Consider the following 17,552-nt stretch of genomic DNA (forward strand, 5'->3'; position numbering starts at 1 on the left):
TACTTAATGCTTTGGTGAACATTAACCGGAAATTTACTTTCCGTTATTTAAATGATATTCCGTGAACCACACCTTTTTCCTCTTTATTTCGTTATCATAACCTACTTTAAGATCTTACTACATAAGTATTTTCTTTTAGTGCATTCAAAACATCGTCGTTGTACGGCATAAATCTTGCACTTGACTAATAGAGTGATTTATTTAAGAATATAGTCGCGAATTTTACTACCACCATTTCGATTGTCTTTTGTTTGACACAGCTCGGTACGGCCTGGTGACTAGTGGCCAGCGAGTAACGTCGACTATTCACATTGCTCTGCCGTGGGTATTATCCAGTTCCCAAAATTACAAACACAGCAAAATTATTAAAATTATGTCAAAGGAGACGAAACTGTTTCTTTTAAAGAAAACAGAAGCAAGAAAAGATATTCTAGACCACATATTTATCAAAATGTATATTTAAATAGCACTAGTACATGTAGGTCTATGTTACACAATGCAGAACTGCACGCATTGTATTCTTCACCTAACATAATTGTGAACATTAAATCCAGATGTATGAGATGGGCAGGGCATATAGCACATATGGATGAATCCAGGAATGCATATAGAGTGTTAGTTGGGAGACCTGAGGGAAAAGGACTTTTGGAGAGACCAAGACATATATGGAAGGATAATATTAAAATGAATTTGAGAGAGGTGGGATATGATGGTGGGGACTGGATTAATCTTCCTTAGGATAGGGACCGATGGCAGGCTTATGTGAGAGTGGCAATGAACTTCTGGATTCTCTAAAAGCCATTTGTAAGTAAGTACATGTAGGTATGTGGTAATGGAGTAGTAAAGTACAACTGTAGAAAACTCTCTGTAGAACAGAAACTCTAGTACTTATACTATATCTTGTAAAGTACAAGATCATACCCTTGTCTACACAATTGTGTGCTTCATAAATTACAAATATTGTAATTCTATTAACATGAATTGGAGCACGACCAGTAGAAGACCCTTATATTATTACCGGACAAATCTTAACAATTTTATACTTCCTATATTATATCATCCATCCAATAATAATAAAATTTTGAGATAATTTAAATTATTAAAGTTAAAAAGCTTTAAAGAAAAGCGTATGTTTTGTAAGCATGAAGTCTGCACTTACACTTTATCATGAAGTGTGAAAAACTGTACTATCAAGATTGCAGACGTTTACAGAAAACAGGAATGTTTTATTCAGATGCTGCACCTTCCGTAAGCTAACAATGAAATGGAAGGTTAAAGAGAGACATACCTTGTTCAGTCCACCAGTTGTGCTCTCCTCCAGAAGCTGCTTCGCCCATGCGGTCCCTCGATTCAGCTGTCAAATCAAGAATACTTAATTAAAAACGTGATGTGAGGGCAGATGGCTTGCGAGATACAAGGGAACTTATGATATTCATTTCAAATAAAGGAGATGGACATAATACAGCAGAACCTCAATTACCCTAATTGGTCATCAGACTATAATACAATAAAACTTTATTTATACGTTTTTATGGGGTCTGAGCAAAAAAACGTATGTGAGAAAAATGTATAACTGAAATGGCACTTAATTACACCTGAAAGAGCATTAATAATTAATAACATGTGATTATTTTACAAAACAAAAACTCAGTTACAAACACATTTCCTCTTTCTTCCACTCACTGGAATTCAAAAACTAATCAGCATCCTTCTCGTGATATCAGGTTAAGTCTAGCTACTGTCAAAATATTTTAAGTTTGGAGGGGTATTAGGATCAATCTTTCTCAGAATTGTGGGCTTATGTGACAATGAACCTCCGGGTTCTCTAAAAGCCGTAAGTAAGGTGAGTTAGTATAGTTGTATTCAATGCGGTCACAGCTTTGGACCTGGATTCTCATTGTTAAAATGTTCTATTTCTTCCCTCTGCACATACTTCTCTCCCATCTCTGAATTGATTCTCCCACTGATGCATAACCAATTTACTGAAGCTACCACGCTCGGAGACAAGAATGGGCAGCTTCGAATTTCCAAGAATTTCAAATGTATAACTGAAACAAATTAACATGGAAAGTATAGGAATTTTTGGCAGGGCTTCAGAAAAAAACGTGTGAGAAACATGTAAATGAAGTTCACTGTTGATATGTTTCCTGTATTCCACTTTTTCATTGTACCAAAAAGTGTGACAATGGATAAAGTGTTTTGAGATCTCCACGGAATTACACCAGCAATTTTTTCAGGAACATTATCACACTGGTAACTTGCAGCCTCTTCTTCAATTCTGTCATGTTCACCTTCCTTCAGGAAGCCTGGATATCTTTGAATAAAATATTCAAGAGATGAATATGGAACATTTTTTCTCTGAAGTAATATCTACAACTTCAAGTGAAAATTTCTTAAGAATGTCTCATAATCAATTACCTTTGTGCGAGATCGTGCATATTTGCTTGGTTTCCGCACAAAACCAATCCGCGGAAAGTCTAAAATTCCACATTCAGTATTCCCAACCTAACATACATAACAATTTCCCTCTTCTTACTGTTTAAGTGACATATTGATTTTACTGCTTTAGGCTTTTAACGTATTATTTTTAGAGACGTTCAATATAGTAATAAATATAAATTGGAAACTTACCACTGCAATTTCACCTAAATTGCACTGTTAATTATTGTTTTTAAATATTTGCAAAAATTAAGTAAACTCTACAACTCCACTAAAGTTACTGCATTCGTGATGCAAGTAACATTAAGAAAGCCGTGAAAAAATCAACAAGATTCCAGACTCATCATAGACTGGGGGAAAAAAAAAGACAGACATATCACGGCCTGCTGGAGTATAGTAAACACAGAAAACATTTTAAAGCAACAATGTTGAAGATAGATATTTTTGTTTTGCAAATTTGCCATCATTGAACAGAAACCAAGATGGAGATTTCATTGTAACTAATTAGAAATTCCTCTTTCAGGTATGTAATAAACGATCTTCGCACAAAATAATGTACGATACATGAGCGGCATGTTTTCTTTCAATTCTCGGAAATTAAAAAAGCTCAACTATGTTTCGCTTTTTCAAACTTTTCCTCGAACATGAAAACTTCAACATACTGCTCTTGTAACACATATTACTATAACAACTAATAGTTTTGAATAAACAAATAATTCAGTGGGCATCCTTACACATGGAAACAATAAAATTATTCTTGTTGCATACAAAAATTTTTTCTGAATGGTTCAAGAACTAGTACAATAAACCTGCATATGGAGCTGCAACAGCTAATGTGTTCATGAAAAAGGACATGGAATACACATATGGAACAAGAAACCACACAAACCCAATATCAAGTACTGAACCACGACCTTACCTTAGGGGGTCGACCCCGAGGTCTGCGAGGTTTGTCGATGCGCATGGCCCGCATGGTGGGTCCCTTCACGGGCTCGGCGGCATGGTGCCGTCTGGCGTGCTGCTTCAGCTTGTCCTGTCGCGAGAACGTGCGACCACACCCACTGCATGTGAACGGACGCTCACCAGTGTGCACACGGCGGTGCCGGGCTAGGTGTGAGGCCCTTGCAAAGGCCAGCTCGCACAGGTCGCACTCGTGAGGCTTCTCCCCCGTGTGGACGCGCAGATGTTTCTTGAGGTCCGTCGACGTGTGGCAGTCCAGATAGCAGAAGGCGCACACTGTGTCGGTGTCCTCGCTGTCCGGCCCCGCGTTGCGCTCCGCCAGCGCCGATATGCAGAACATGTCCATGTCCTGCTCCTCCTCCTTCACCTGCACCGGCTGGTTCTCATTGGCTATCGGCTTGTTCTCAGTCTCTCTTTTCTCTGTGCTTTTGGTGCGGTTGCTGGGGCGGATCCCCACTGAAACCCGCTTCCGACCCTTAAATCGTGTCTCGCGTGCATACGGTGTGGCTACAGGCGGCATCTTTGAAGATGTAGCCTCAGTCTGAAATCACACGTCAAGCTAGTGTATTCAATTCAAAACAAACGTGATTAGCTATACAGTATTTCACAACCTGGGTTACAAAGTGCACTCCACAACCTCTCCTACCCAAATCCAATCCTCAGCTTCCCGTGGTGCAGCCTGTTTCTAACAAGCAAGGCTCTGGGAAAAACAAAATAGGCTCTAAAATAATACTGTATAATGTATTTCAAAGATCCAACAGTAGCATAGATGTTAACACGTTGTAAATAGTAAATTTAGGGAAAGTAGGTTAATTTGTTAAATAGTGTATTTCTAAACATACTTTTTAAAATGATTAGCAATAGTATTGATTTTTTTATCTATAGATAGAAAAGGATCTTCTGTATGGTTGTGAAACTTGGACTCTCACTCTGAGAGAGGAACATAGGTTCAGGGTGTTTGAGAATAAGGTGCTTAGGAAAATATTTGGGGCTAAGCGGGATGAAGTTACAGGAGAATGGAGAAAGTTACACAACACAGAACTGCACGCATTGTATTCTTCACCTGACATAATTAGGAACATTAAATCCAGACGTTTGAGATGGGCAGGGCATGTAGCACGTATGGGCGAATCCAGAAATGCATATAGAGTGTTAGTTGGGAGACCGGAGGGAAAAAGACCTTTAGGGAGGCCGAGACGTAGATGGGAGGATAATATTAAAATGGATTTGAGGGAGGTGGGGTATGATGATAGAGACTGGATTAATCTTGCACAGGATAGGGACCGCTGGTGGGCTTATGTGAGGGCGGCAATGAACCTTCGGGTTCCTTAAAAGCCATTTGTAAGTAAGTAAGTAAGTAAGTATAGATAGAAAAGGAATAGGTACTAAAATAGTGTTCTACAAAGTATTTAAAAGCTTCAACAGTAGCATAGATGTTAACATGTTGTAAATAGTATATTTAGGGAAAGTAGAATAGGCTAGCAATAATGTGTATACATTGTATTCGGAAGAGTTAGCAATATTGTAGTGTGAGTCTATTAGCATGTAGTATTGCATTTTTGTAATGGAACATGCTTGTAAACAAGGTAAAAAAAAATGGCTCTGGGGACAGGGTCACAGCAATACAACAGACTGTTACATAAAAAATTGAGGAAATGCCATTTCAGTATGCATAAGCGTCCCCTAAGTGGTGAAGAGGGGATATGATTGGTGGAGTTGTCTGACAATCCTCCCAGCTACATCATATGGACCCATTCACAAACGGCAGGTGTGGTATAAAATAATGGTGACAGTTATACTTTTTGCTACATCACTGTCCTATATTGGAGAGCAGGCGAGTAAATAGCTTTACTGCCAAGAACTCAGCATTAGTTAACAACCACATAATATTTCACAACCTGTCAAGGTTTTTCTACAAAAATAAAAAATATATGGTATTTCCAAAAAAATAAATAAAAGGTAGAATTTCATATTGAAGGTATACCGATAAGCTATCACAATTTGATTATAATTATGTGTGTGTGTTCTGCCTTTGCTTATCATACAATTAAATGGAGAAACTAATAAATCATATTTTCATTAACGTTTTCGGTACCTATGTACCATCTTCAGATGTATGTATATAATGCTAATTGTTAACCAAGCCTCTGGGTGCATGTGTCGTAAACTTAAATAATCAGTATTTTTGTGCGTACTGTACTGTATCGATGAAGTGTTGCCATGATTGAATAAATAATTAATGAATAATTACCTAGCTCTTATATACTATTTGTTGGTACAACATACTATTAAAATTAAAAATTAAAAATTAAATGTTTCAGTCAATATTTAAAACACTATTTAAAACTGTTTAAAAACACATAGTTTGTGCATCACTTTAAATATATGAAGTTAGTGATCACTTGTTGTGCGGTGTTTGCCGGTGTGAAGTTGAATGAGGCAGTTGTGGTGATCTTGTTTTTTAGCGTTGAGCTAGACGTGGTATCGTTGACATGGCTATGTTTGCTGAAAGTGATGTTGTGGCACTTCTATAATAGTTAATGGCATTGCTGTAATTTGTACCCATAGATGAATTGTTAAAACAAATTGAAGGTTGTCAAGTCCATGGATTTAGTATCGCCTGGCGTGTAGTTTTACCGCGTGTTGGTCTGCTCGTGCTTGATGCTAGGCTGATACTCTATGGGTACAAATTATAGCATTGCCATTAACTAATATAGAAGTGCCACAACATCACTTTCAGCAAACATAGCCATGTCAACGATACCACGTCTAGCTCAACGCTAAAAAACAAGATCACCACAACTGCCTCATTCAACTTCACATCGGCAAACACCGCACAACAAGTGATCACTAACTTCATATATTTAAAGTGATGCACAAACTATGTGTTTTTAAACAGTTTTAAATAGTGTTTTTAAATAGTGTTTTAAATATTGACTGAAACATTTAATTTTTAATTTTTAATTTTGATAGTATGTTGTACCAACAAATAGTATATAAGAGCTAGGTAATTATTCATTAATTATTTATTCAATCATGGCAACACTTCATCAATATAGTACAGTACGCACAAGTGTACGACATATGAACCTAGAGGCTTGGTTAACAATTAGCATTATATACATACATCTGAAGATGGTACATAAGTACCGAAAACGTTAATGAAAATATGATTTATTAGTTTCTCCATTTAATTGTATGATAAGCAAAGGCGGAACACACACACACAATTATAGTCAAATAAAAGGTAGGTTTATCTAATTTAAATAGCTCATATCTTACTTTATTTTTAAACAATCCTCAAAATCTGGGCTCAGTCTCTTTTGAGAAAAAAATATAACCTTTTTTAACAAGCATTCCATTATGGTGCACATCGACTTCATTCATAAACAGTTTCAGTTCAATGTCAATTGAATTTCATTGGAACATGTTTCATGAATTTATTTTACCCTTGTAAACTCGTATTGGATGTATCCAATATTCTTACCAACATGGACAGAGCTTTCCCATGGCCTTCCAACATCTTCATAACTATAAGCTTGCAGCAGCATTTGAAGAAATGGCTCAGTTACAGATGCAAAGAAAATGATAAACATTGCCCATGGCAACAGATGTTATAATTATTTAAGTTTTATATGAGATACAATAATTCAGGTATTAAGAACCTATATGGAAAAACTTGGTTTACATTCAAGGCTAGACATAGGATTTATACGAGCATTGAAAGCTAAGAATGCCAACAAGTATAATAAGGTTAGGCCTACTGTACAGAATGAACTGTGAACAATGTCACTAATTTCAGGAGGTTGTTCTTTGAGATATTCCAAACAAAAAAAGTTTAATACAATTTTGCTCGTTTTTGCTTCCTTTTCGAGATAAACATTTCACAGCGTGTTTTGGGAAAGCCATTGATTTAATTCCCAATATGCTCAGTCAATTTAAGAGAGCAGTGTATTATGATAATAAATGTTTCAAATAATTTTAGTTTTGTCCTTTAAATGTGCAGAAATTTGATCCAAACAAATGTAACTTTTCGTTCTGCAAAGGAACTTTACAATGTTACATTCATTTGGGTCAAATTTCTGCATATTTAAAGGAAAAAACTAAAATTCTTTCAATCATTTATTATCACAATATACTACTATCTTAATTGGTTGAGCATATCAGGAATTCAATCAATGGCTTTGTGAAACCACACTATGAAATATTTCATTCAATCTGCCCAAAGGCAGGTCTTCAACTACAAACCAAGCATTCTCCAGTCTTTCCTCTTTGTCTTCTCATATGATCCATATATCTTAATGTCTTCTATCATTTGATATCTTCTTCTGCCTCAAACTCTTCTCCCATTCACCATTCCTTCCAGTGTATCCTTCAAAAGGCAGTTTCTTCTCAGCCAATGACCCAGACAATTCCTTTTTCTCTTCCTGATCAGTTTCAGCATCATTCTTTCTTCACCCACTCTTTCCAACACAGCTTCATTTCTTACTCTGTCACTCCATGTCACACGTTTCATTCTTCTCAGTATTCACATTTCAAATGTTTCTATTCGCTTCTCTTCACTTCTACCACATACAATGCTACACTCCACTAGAGTCGACGGCAATTTGGAAGGTGGTTGTCTTCTAGCATTTGCGTCGATAGAGACAGATAGAGAGAGCAAGGCAGCGTACAACATTGCCACATCGTACTTCACGAGCAAGTGCAATACAAATAGCGCAGAGAGAATTTAAATTATCAAAAGACAATAATGACCTTAGCCGTTGATTACTGTAAGCATGACACCAAACAAACCCTCTTTCCTTCACTAACAATATTCTTTGCACGGTTCTCAATCCCACACCACATGCTTCTGCAATCGTTTCTTGCATGTTGGCAACGTTGCTGCCAGCATCAAGATGGCCGGCAGTGTTCTGCTCGTTAACGTTATTGAAATAATCATACACCTTAAACACTATTTTCCGCGCCTGCTTGTGTAATACTTCGTCTTTTTACAGTCTCTTCTTCCATTTATTTACCTTACACACACACAGTAAATGTTACTTTTACTTATTCAATGTACTGAAACACTCGCACGTGAACAAACGAACTCCAGAAGTGCTTGTTATAGACTGATTCCGATTGGTTCTACTGTACAAGCTTGTGACGTCACATACCAGAAATGCTACAGCGCATATAGAAGCTAACCACCTTCCGAAATGCCGCCTAGTCTAGTCTCTTCTTTAGTTCTTTCTCCAGAGATCCACAGAAGATGTTCATTTTTCGATTAGAAATATTTCATAGAAAAGAATTTTTATCTTGGAAGGAAGCAAGAACGAGCAAAATTGTACTAATTTTTTTATTTCAAATATCTCAAATAATAACTTAATATGAGTTTGCAGTCCATTCTTCATGGACGAAAATTAATAAAATATTACTGCAATGGGTTAAACTAACATTGAGTGCATTAAACTCAAATGTGTATAACGAAACTCATTACCATGACAACTGAATATTCACCTGAGCACACTCCATCATCCCTCAGCTGTTTGAAAACCCCTTGGAGAGCTCCTGTGTGACATTCAAAAACCAATGGAATGACGGCTTGGCTTTTTGAGGGCAAGACTGGGATGGATTCTTGCACTTGTGCCTATAAATGCGACAATTGCCCAGATGATATTCGTGAAACTGATGGGTCATCCTGCCTCAGCCCTGACAGAAGTTTCATCCTTAGACAAGTACCTAATAGGATCCAGGGCCTGAAGTTTCACGCCCTTTCTAAACCTATACCACCCCCGAGACTTCACCCCATCACACCAGTCAATAAATTGGAACCTTTTTCGTGTATCTGGTGTGTAAATGGTGAATTTACCTCATTTTGGTGTGCTGAATTCAGTGGAAAAATCAGATTCTTTCTATCACGCCACATTTCCTAGTACACAGCACTAACACAGCAACACAGTGTTGGCAGACATGGTTTATTTTAAATACAGCACAAGACTCAGAACCACTGAAGTTTTTTAATAACATAACAAAAAATACTATAAACCAACAAAATCACTAAAATAATTCATAGTTACCCAAGATGTTAATATTTACAATGTTTAAAATCAATTTATTTCAGCAAAATGGATGATAATATTTTCCTTTTATACAGTGTCTCATCCATCTCTCTAAAAAGAAACCAACAGTAATCATCCATCATTGAGCAGTTCCAACAACCTTACAAGGGAAGGGTTTCGGCTCGAACAGGAATTTCGTATCCAAAATTTGTATACAGGCCCAGCTTTACATCTCTGTAAAGCTGCCAAAATCATTCGTTTGTGTAATGTGTGGTTTGTCTGTTAGAGCACTGTACAAGTTGAGGGTGGGGAGAGCACTGCACAAGTTAAGGGGATGGGACACCTTACCTGTAAGCCTAGCCTAGCCTAGAAGCTAGTGCGAGTGGTAAAATGTCTAAAGCCCATTTAAGAACATTTTTCTCCAACGTTCTGTCTTAAAATATTGCAGTTAATCAAAAATGTATGCTGTTGTGTGAGTCATTGAATGCGCACAAGGACACAACCTTAATAAATGAATCATTCCAAGGCTAGGACATGGAATGTATGATCATTCCACCTAAAAAAAAAATTAAATATTTCCAGCCTCTGGATATCTATTTCCTTAGACAATACAAAACATATGCTCAGAGGATAACAGATTGCATAAGGACTCTTGCTGAGAATCCAGAACTTAACTTGGAAAATCGAGTGTTTATAATGAAAATGCACTCTGTTATTCATAACCAGTTGTCTGCTCCAGTATACCGCCCTATGCTTCAGTATTCCTGGCAGTCAGCTGGTTACGTGAATCTGAACAAGTCTCGGACTTCAAAAATGTAATTCAGGTAGCATTTGATTTTTCAGCATGGAGTGTGGTTCAGAAGATTGTTCAGGTGTTGCTTCTGCGTGTTGAGCTTATTGCTCTGCTCCATGCTGTTTCATGCATTTTATAGAGAATCCTCATGTACATTTTTAAAGAAGTGTATTGACCAATACCAACCAAACGGAGAGTCACACAAATGAATGCTTTTACGGACTTCATCACCATTGTGAGGTATGCCTCTGTACAAATTTTTAACCAAAAATTCCTGTTCGAGCCGAAACCCTTCCCTTGTTAGTAACAACTCTCCATGGTAGTGTGTACTGGTGGAAATGAATTTGAAAGACATGTTGGTTCAGAAAAGTGTGAATACAATTAATAATTATATATAATAAATTTTCAGTCAAATACACTTTTCAATTTGTGAGGTCAGATAATCTGTTACATCACAATATTTAATACGAAGTCACTAATATTTTCGAATTTAAAAAGTCATCTTCAGGTGCATGGGATGCAAACAATATTTAACTTATCACCTATTTTTTAAAAATTGTTTGCATCTCATGCACCTGAAGATGACTTTTTAAAGTCGAAAATATTAGTGACTTCGTATTAAATATTGTGATGTAACAGATTATCTGACCTCACAAATTGAAAAGTGTATTTGACTGAACATTTATTATATATAATTATTAACTGGTGGAAATGTTTACCCTGTTCGTCACTTCAAGCACCTCAGTTTTCTGGGAAAAAAGTCAAGGTGTGAGTGTAAATGTGAATTTTGAGTTCTTCTAGTTATCTAGCACAGCAGTCACTATGGAAATATTTATTGTTTTTTCTGTTACCCAGAAATCCGTAAACAATGGTTTTGAAAGACGACCAAGGAGTTAACTTAAGGTTTGTGAGCTTGGGATTAAAGGTAGGATCTTTAAACAATTTCCTGATTTGTAGCCCAATAAATACAGCCTACCGTCTTGCACCATATTTTACATACAAATAAAGAGTTAACCATCACAGTCCTTATTTATTATACAATATTTCTGGAAAAAAAAAAAAATGACAACACAAACAACGTAAAAATATTTTAAATCCATATACTTAAAATCTAAAATATCTCAAAATCCTTATGTGATAAAGCAATTCCGAAGGCCATTTCGGATTCTATAACCAAAAATTGATACGAATTGATGTATCTCACACCAGATGCAAAATTATTGCTAACCAGTGTTTACAGATGAGATATGAATAAGGGGAAAGGGGAGATTATTGATGGAATGACAGAGGGAAATGGGAGTACTCCTAAAAAGCCTCTGCAACGTCTGTTTTGTCCACCATAAATTCCATTACCACATGACATGCAAGTTTTAATTTGGTGAGATGCTGTGCAAGCAGGCGGGGCCTCTGGATAAAAACCGGACTGACTGTAGACAGAGTACCTGAACACTGTAAGTAAAAATTAATTATTTTCTGTTTTTTGGCGTCAAGACGCTGGCTTGGTGTCAAGCTCTACTGTGTGCTGCAATACCTACATGTTACAGTGTTTGCTAAGCAATCATACTAAGGTGCTGACAGAGACACTATAATTTAATAAAGTTATTGTTGTTGTTTCTAATGTTTGGCCCTGAGCAGTGAAACCATTAGTGCCCTTGCTCTCCAGTAGTGTTCTATTATTTTTTTCGTTAGAGCCCAGTCTACGTGTGTGTGTGTGTGTGTGTGTGTGTGTGTGTGTGTGTGTGTGTGTGTGTGTGTGTGTGTGTGTGTGTGTGTGTGTGTGTGTGTGTGTGTGTGTGTGTGTGTGTGTGTGTGTGTGTGTGTGTGTGTGTGTGTGTGTGTGTGTGTGTGTGTGTGTGTGTGTGTGTGTGTGTGTGTGTGTGTGTGTGTGTGTGTGTGTGTGTGTGTGTGTGTGTGTGTGTGTGTGTGTGTGTGTGTGTGTGTGTGTGTGTGTGTGTGTGTGTGTGTGTGTGTGTGTGTGTGTGTGTGTGTGTGTGTGTGTGTGTGTGTGTGTGTGTGTGTGTGTGTGTGTGTGTGTGTGTGTGTGTGTGTGTGTGTGTGTGTGTGTGTGTGTGTGTGTGTGTGTGTGTGTGTGTGTGTGTGTGTGTGTGTGTGTGTGTGTGTGTGTGTGTGTGTGTGTGTGTGTGTGTGTGTGTGTGTGTGTGTGTGTGTGTGTGTGTGTGTGTGTGTGTGTGTGTGTGTGTGTGTGTGTGTGTGTGTGTGTGTGTGTGTGTGTGTGTGTGTGTGTGTGTGTGTGTGTGTGTGTGTGTGTGTGTGTGTGTGTGTGTGTGTGTGTGTGTGTGTGTGTGTGTGTGTGTGTGTGTGTGTGTGTGTGTGTGTGTGTGTGTGTGTGTGTGTGTGTGTGTGTGTGTGTGTGTGTGTGTGTGTGTGTGTGTGTGTGTGTGTGTGTGTGTGTGTGTGTGTGTGTGTGTGTGTGTGTGTGTGTGTGTGTGTGTGTGTGTGTGTGTGTGTGTGTGTGTGTGTGTGTGTGTGTGTGTGTGTGTGTGTGTGTGTGTGTGTGTGTGTGTGTGTGTGTGTGTGTGTGTGTGTGTGTGTGTGTGTGTGTGTGTGTGTGTGTGTGTGTGTGTGTGTGTGTGTGTGTGTGTGTGTGTGTGTGTGTGTGTGTGTGTGTGTGTGTGTGTGTGTGTGTGTGTGTGTGTGTGTGTGTGTGTGTGTGTGTGTGTGTGTGTGTGTGTGTGTGTGTGTGTGTGTGTGTGTGTGTGTGTGTGTGTGTGTGTGTGTGTGTGTGTGTGTGTGTGTGTGTGTGTGTGTGTGTGTGTGTGTGTGTGTGTGTGTGTGTGTGTGTGTGTGTGTGTGTGTGTGTGTGTGTGTGTGTGTGTGTGTGTGTGTGTGTGTGTGTGTGTGTGTGTGTGTGTGTGTGTGTGTGTGTGTGTGTGTGTGTGTGTGTGTGTGTGTGTGTGTGTGTGTGTGTGTGTGTGTGTGTGTGTGTGTGTGTGTGTGTGTGTGTGTGTGTGTGTGTGTGTGTGTGTGTGTGTGTGTGTGTGTGTGTGTGTGTGTGTGTGTGTGTGTGTGTGTGTGTGTGTGTGTGTGTGTGTGTGTGTGTGTGTGTGTGTGTGTGTGTGTGTGTGTGTGTGTGTGTGTGTGTGTGTGTGTGTGTGTGTGTGTGTGTGTGTGTGTGTGTGTGTGTGTGTGTGTGTGTGTGTGTGTGTGTGTGTGTGTGTGTGTGTGTGTGTGTGTGTGTGTGTGTGTGTGTGTGTGTGTGTGTGTGTGTGTGTGTGTGTGTGTGTGTGTGTGTGTGTGTGTGTGTGTGTGTGTGTGTGTGTGTGTGTGTGTGTGTGTGTGTGTGTGTGTGTGTGTGTGTGTGTGTGTGTGTGTGTGTGTGTGTGTGTGTGTGTGTGTGTGTGTGTGTGTGTGTGTGTGTGTGTGTGTGTGTGTGTGTGTGTGTGTGTGTGTGTGTGTGTGTGTGTGTGTGTGTGTGTGTGTGTGTGTGTGTGTGTGTGTGTGTGTGTGTGTGTGTGTGTGTGTGTGTGTGTGTGTGTGTGTGTGTGTGTGTGTGTGTGTGTGTGTGTGTGTGTGTGTGTGTGTGTGTGTGTGTGTGTGTGTGTGTGTGTGTGTGTGTGTGTGTGTGTGTGTGTGTGTGTGTGTGTGTGTGTGTGTGTGTGTGTGTGTGTGTGTGTGTGTGTGTGTGTGTGTGTGTGTGTGTGTGTGTGTGTGTGTGTGTGTGTGTGTGTGTGTGTGTGTGTGTGTGTGTGTGTGTGTGTGTGTGTGTGTGTGTGTGTGTGTGTGTGTGTGTGTGTGTGTGTGTGTGTGTGTGTGTGTGTGTGTGTGTGTGTGTGTGTGTGTGTGTGTGTGTGTGTGTGTGTGTGTGTGTGTGTGTGTGTGTGTGTGTGTGTGTGTGTGTGTGTGTGTGTGTGTGTGTGTGTGTGTGTGTGTGTGTGTGTGTGTGTGTGTGTGTGTGTGTGTGTGTGTGTGTGTGTGTGTGTGTGTGTGTGTGTGTGTGTGTGTGTGTGTGTGTGTGTGTGTGTGTGTGTGTGTGTGTGTGTGTGTGTGTGTGTGTGTGTGTGTGTGTGTGTGTGTGTGTGTGTGTGTGTGTGTGTGTGTGTGTGTGTGTGTGTGTGTATATATATATATATTAGTCGAAAATTAGGGGCTAGAAAATATTGAGGATAGGATATTTTTTTCGATTAATACACGCACCTAAACTGGGCTGTAAACTTAGAGAAATGCCACTATCCTATACGGAAGCATGCCCAAAGCGGATTAGTCCAATGTATTTCTAGCAAAAGTCAGACAAGTCATAAACTTATCCAGTTCTTGTTAAAAATATCATGAAGATGGCATTACTGTTCTCTTTTGTTTCATCGCCATATTAGCTGTTATTGTCAGTGCTAGTGGCTAAATATTTCATTTTACTAATGAATGATCATCAAAATGAACACAATCCAAAAAAAAGCAAGTCATCAGAATAAGGAGAATGTTGAGGTGGCAGAAGATGATAGTAGCAGTGGGATGGTCAGTGAAAATAGCTATAATAATAATTTTTTTTATTGAGCATAGTTTGTGTTGTTATTACAATAATAATATTATTCTTCAGTACTTGATAGTTGAAATACCTGATGTGCTAAGAATTCAAAAACTGGAGGACACAAATTTAGAACAAAAAAAATTATAAATATAACAATATTGTTTTTCTTGTTCAGGAAATTATTCCAACATTAAGTTTTTAATTTAGTAAAACACTTAGTCTACCGATAAAGTATTTATTTGTATGTTGATTCAGTTCACAACATGAATGAAACATGATTTCATATACTTTTTCTCAATGAATGTGTGTACATATAAAATTTTCTGCAAAAAGTGGATATGTCCAAATGTTCTTTTCTTTTTCCTCCAAGAAACCATATAAAATATGTCAGGTTATTTTATTTTATGAAAAACTTGAGGGACAATTTTTTTTTTCTGAAAAATTACTATTTCGGACTTGTCCGGTTTTTGTTATCAACCCTTCAGTCACTCCCTCAGGCACATAGTAGGGCCTCGGCACTTCACAAATTTAACCTGCTCAGCACAGATAAGAAAATACTGAGTGGTTGGTAAGTTGCTGTAATTTATCAGATCCCAGTCTCCTAGTTAAGTAGCAAGTCATTTTGTAAAACTGATGGAAAAAAAAAAAAAAAAAAAAAAATGGGCGCGTTTCTGAACAGGGGCAGCGGTATTTCCCCTAAGGTTAGAGCCCAGTTTAGGTGTGTGTGTATTAAGAGAAAAAAAAAATGTCATAAACATGCGTCCTATTCTCAATATTTTCTAGCCCCTAATTTTCGATTAATACACACACACCTAAACTGGGCTCTAACCTTAGAGGAAATACCACTGCCCTGTTTGGAAGCGCGCCCTATTTGTCTAAGAAAGCTACATTAAAAAAGGCACAGCTTCCTTGTGCTTCGAACACTAACTTAGTGTCAGATGCTGCCCTATAAATCATTATTATTATTATTATTATTATTATTATTATTATTATTATTATTATTATATAGCGATAAACACGTTGTTTTAGTTTGCAGTCACAAATACTTTCAACATAAAACTCATTTGATACTTATCTGTAGGTTAAATTCTACTAATGCACTATTGTAGCAAGTGGAAGGTATCGATAATTCTTTACTATAGTGTTACCCCACGTTAAGATACAAAAATATATTTATGTAGTTGGCTTCTAATCGAGTCATATGTATCTTCCATAAATCAAAGGAAAATTGAGTGCCGACACCATTGCGCACCGAAATAAGGGTGAAAAGTTTCTGTGAAGATGTGTAGCCAGACGGAATCGCTCCGTCGAGGTGGAAGGAATAGGTGGCACAGAGGGGCAGCATACACATCTCATTTCCGTGCGCTTTCATGCTGATCGCAGAGAAATGGTGAGTTTTCGTAAGATTGGATCAATGACAGGTTAGTTAATTTAGGCCTTTGATATGCCTTGCATATACTCACAAATGTCTAAGAATGTCACTATCCCCGACCCCCAAAACTCTCTCCCATTCTACCTCGTATTGTCTTTGGTTGGGGAGTCCTTGCTATCCTCGGTTCTTTGGTAACGCTATTGTAAAGATTTACCAAGCTATGTAATACATCTCACCCCGTCATCCCTGAACCCTGCATGTCTCCCATTCTCTGTCAAGCTACACTTGTTACAAGCAATCTACTTACAGTGTTCGGTTCTGTAGAGGAATCTTCAGTTTTGTGAGTGTCTGGCACTTTAGAAGAGCTGTCTTTATTCTGTGATTCGGAAGGTTTTTCTGGATTATCTTTAACATCGTCTTTCTCTTCAGCTTTATCACTGTCTTTGCTTTCTTCCTCATGAACACTCTCTTCAATATTTTCTGTCCTGACATCGGTTATCTTCATTTCAACACTGTCATTTCTCTGGCTTAAATCCTCTACATCTAATATACAGTTTTCTTTCTCTACATGATCGTCGTCAGATGATTCAACATCCTTTTCTGTTGCTAGTCGCAGTGAGTCTTTAAGAAGTTCATCTGCAAGTCCTCGTATTTTCAGTTCGTTTGCCGTACACATGAAAGATTGTAAATCTACATCAAGCACCTCAACAGACCCTTTATACATAAATCTGAGAAGTGCCTGCATTTCTCGTGAAGTAACTCCCTTTAAAATTAACACTGGATGTTTGCAATAATTATCCCTGAATATGGACTCGAAGTAAGGACTACATGCTGATAAAACTACTCGATGGGCCTTCAGTATACCATCAGTGCAAGACAGTGACACATCCACTAAACTTTGATGACTATACAGCGTTTCTAATTGAGAATACATATTTTGTAGATGATTGTTCCATTTCAGATGAAAGGCATTGTCAGACATGATGCTGGTAAAGTATTTTGTACACTTACGACCTTAACAATCTGTAAATATAAACACAAACACACGTAGAACCTTATACACCATTAATTCCTTGACAGCTTCCAAGCCAAGCGTATCAGTGTTGGTACATTTACAGGAAAATGATCCCTAGAACAGTATCGTTCTCAAGAACATAAACATCCTAATTAACAATGAGAAAAACCTCTGGATAGCAATGTACGGAAAATTAGCTATTGTTCTGATCTTATCTTACTGCATATTTAGTACATTACTCTATAATAGCAAGTTTATTTACCAAGAAGCAAAGTTTCACAGAGATTTATGTTGGTGCTACTGTTCCATTATATCGACCTCTGTCAACACCAACGGAAAAAAGTTAAACGTTCATACTTTTTCAATCTAACGTTTGTTCAGTGTGTGACTTAAAGAGTTGCTTGTTAAGTCAATTAATTTTAGATAGTATAATTTCAAGTCATACATTT

The 17,552-nt window shown here is 38.2% G+C and overlaps 1 protein-coding gene across 2 annotated transcripts in view; it reads right to left on the reverse strand.

Moving 5' to 3' along the window:
- LOC138712619 (zinc finger and BTB domain-containing protein 14-like) overlaps window positions 1-17,241 on the reverse strand; it is a 208,795-nt gene extending 191,554 nt beyond the window's left edge. Inside the window, exons 1-3 of one of the 2 annotated variants that reach the window (XM_069844589.1) lie at window positions 16,396-17,239; window positions 3,359-3,940; window positions 1,289-1,354 (exon numbers count right to left, since the gene is read on the reverse strand). In XM_069844589.1, the coding sequence (XP_069700690.1) occupies window positions 1,289-1,354; window positions 3,359-3,940; window positions 16,396-17,070 (1,323 nt within the window). In that variant the 5' untranslated portion in view covers window positions 17,071-17,239. Of the gene's footprint in view, window positions 1-1,288; window positions 1,355-3,358; window positions 3,941-16,395 lie in introns of both variants that reach the window. The other variant, XM_069844588.1, reaches the window with a different exon arrangement.
- Window positions 17,242-17,552: the final 311 nt, after the last annotated feature.

The sequence above is a fragment of the Periplaneta americana genome, chromosome 13 (assembly GCF_040183065.1).
Source record: "Periplaneta americana isolate PAMFEO1 chromosome 13, P.americana_PAMFEO1_priV1, whole genome shotgun sequence".
NCBI lineage: Eukaryota > Metazoa > Arthropoda > Insecta > Blattodea > Blattidae > Periplaneta > Periplaneta americana.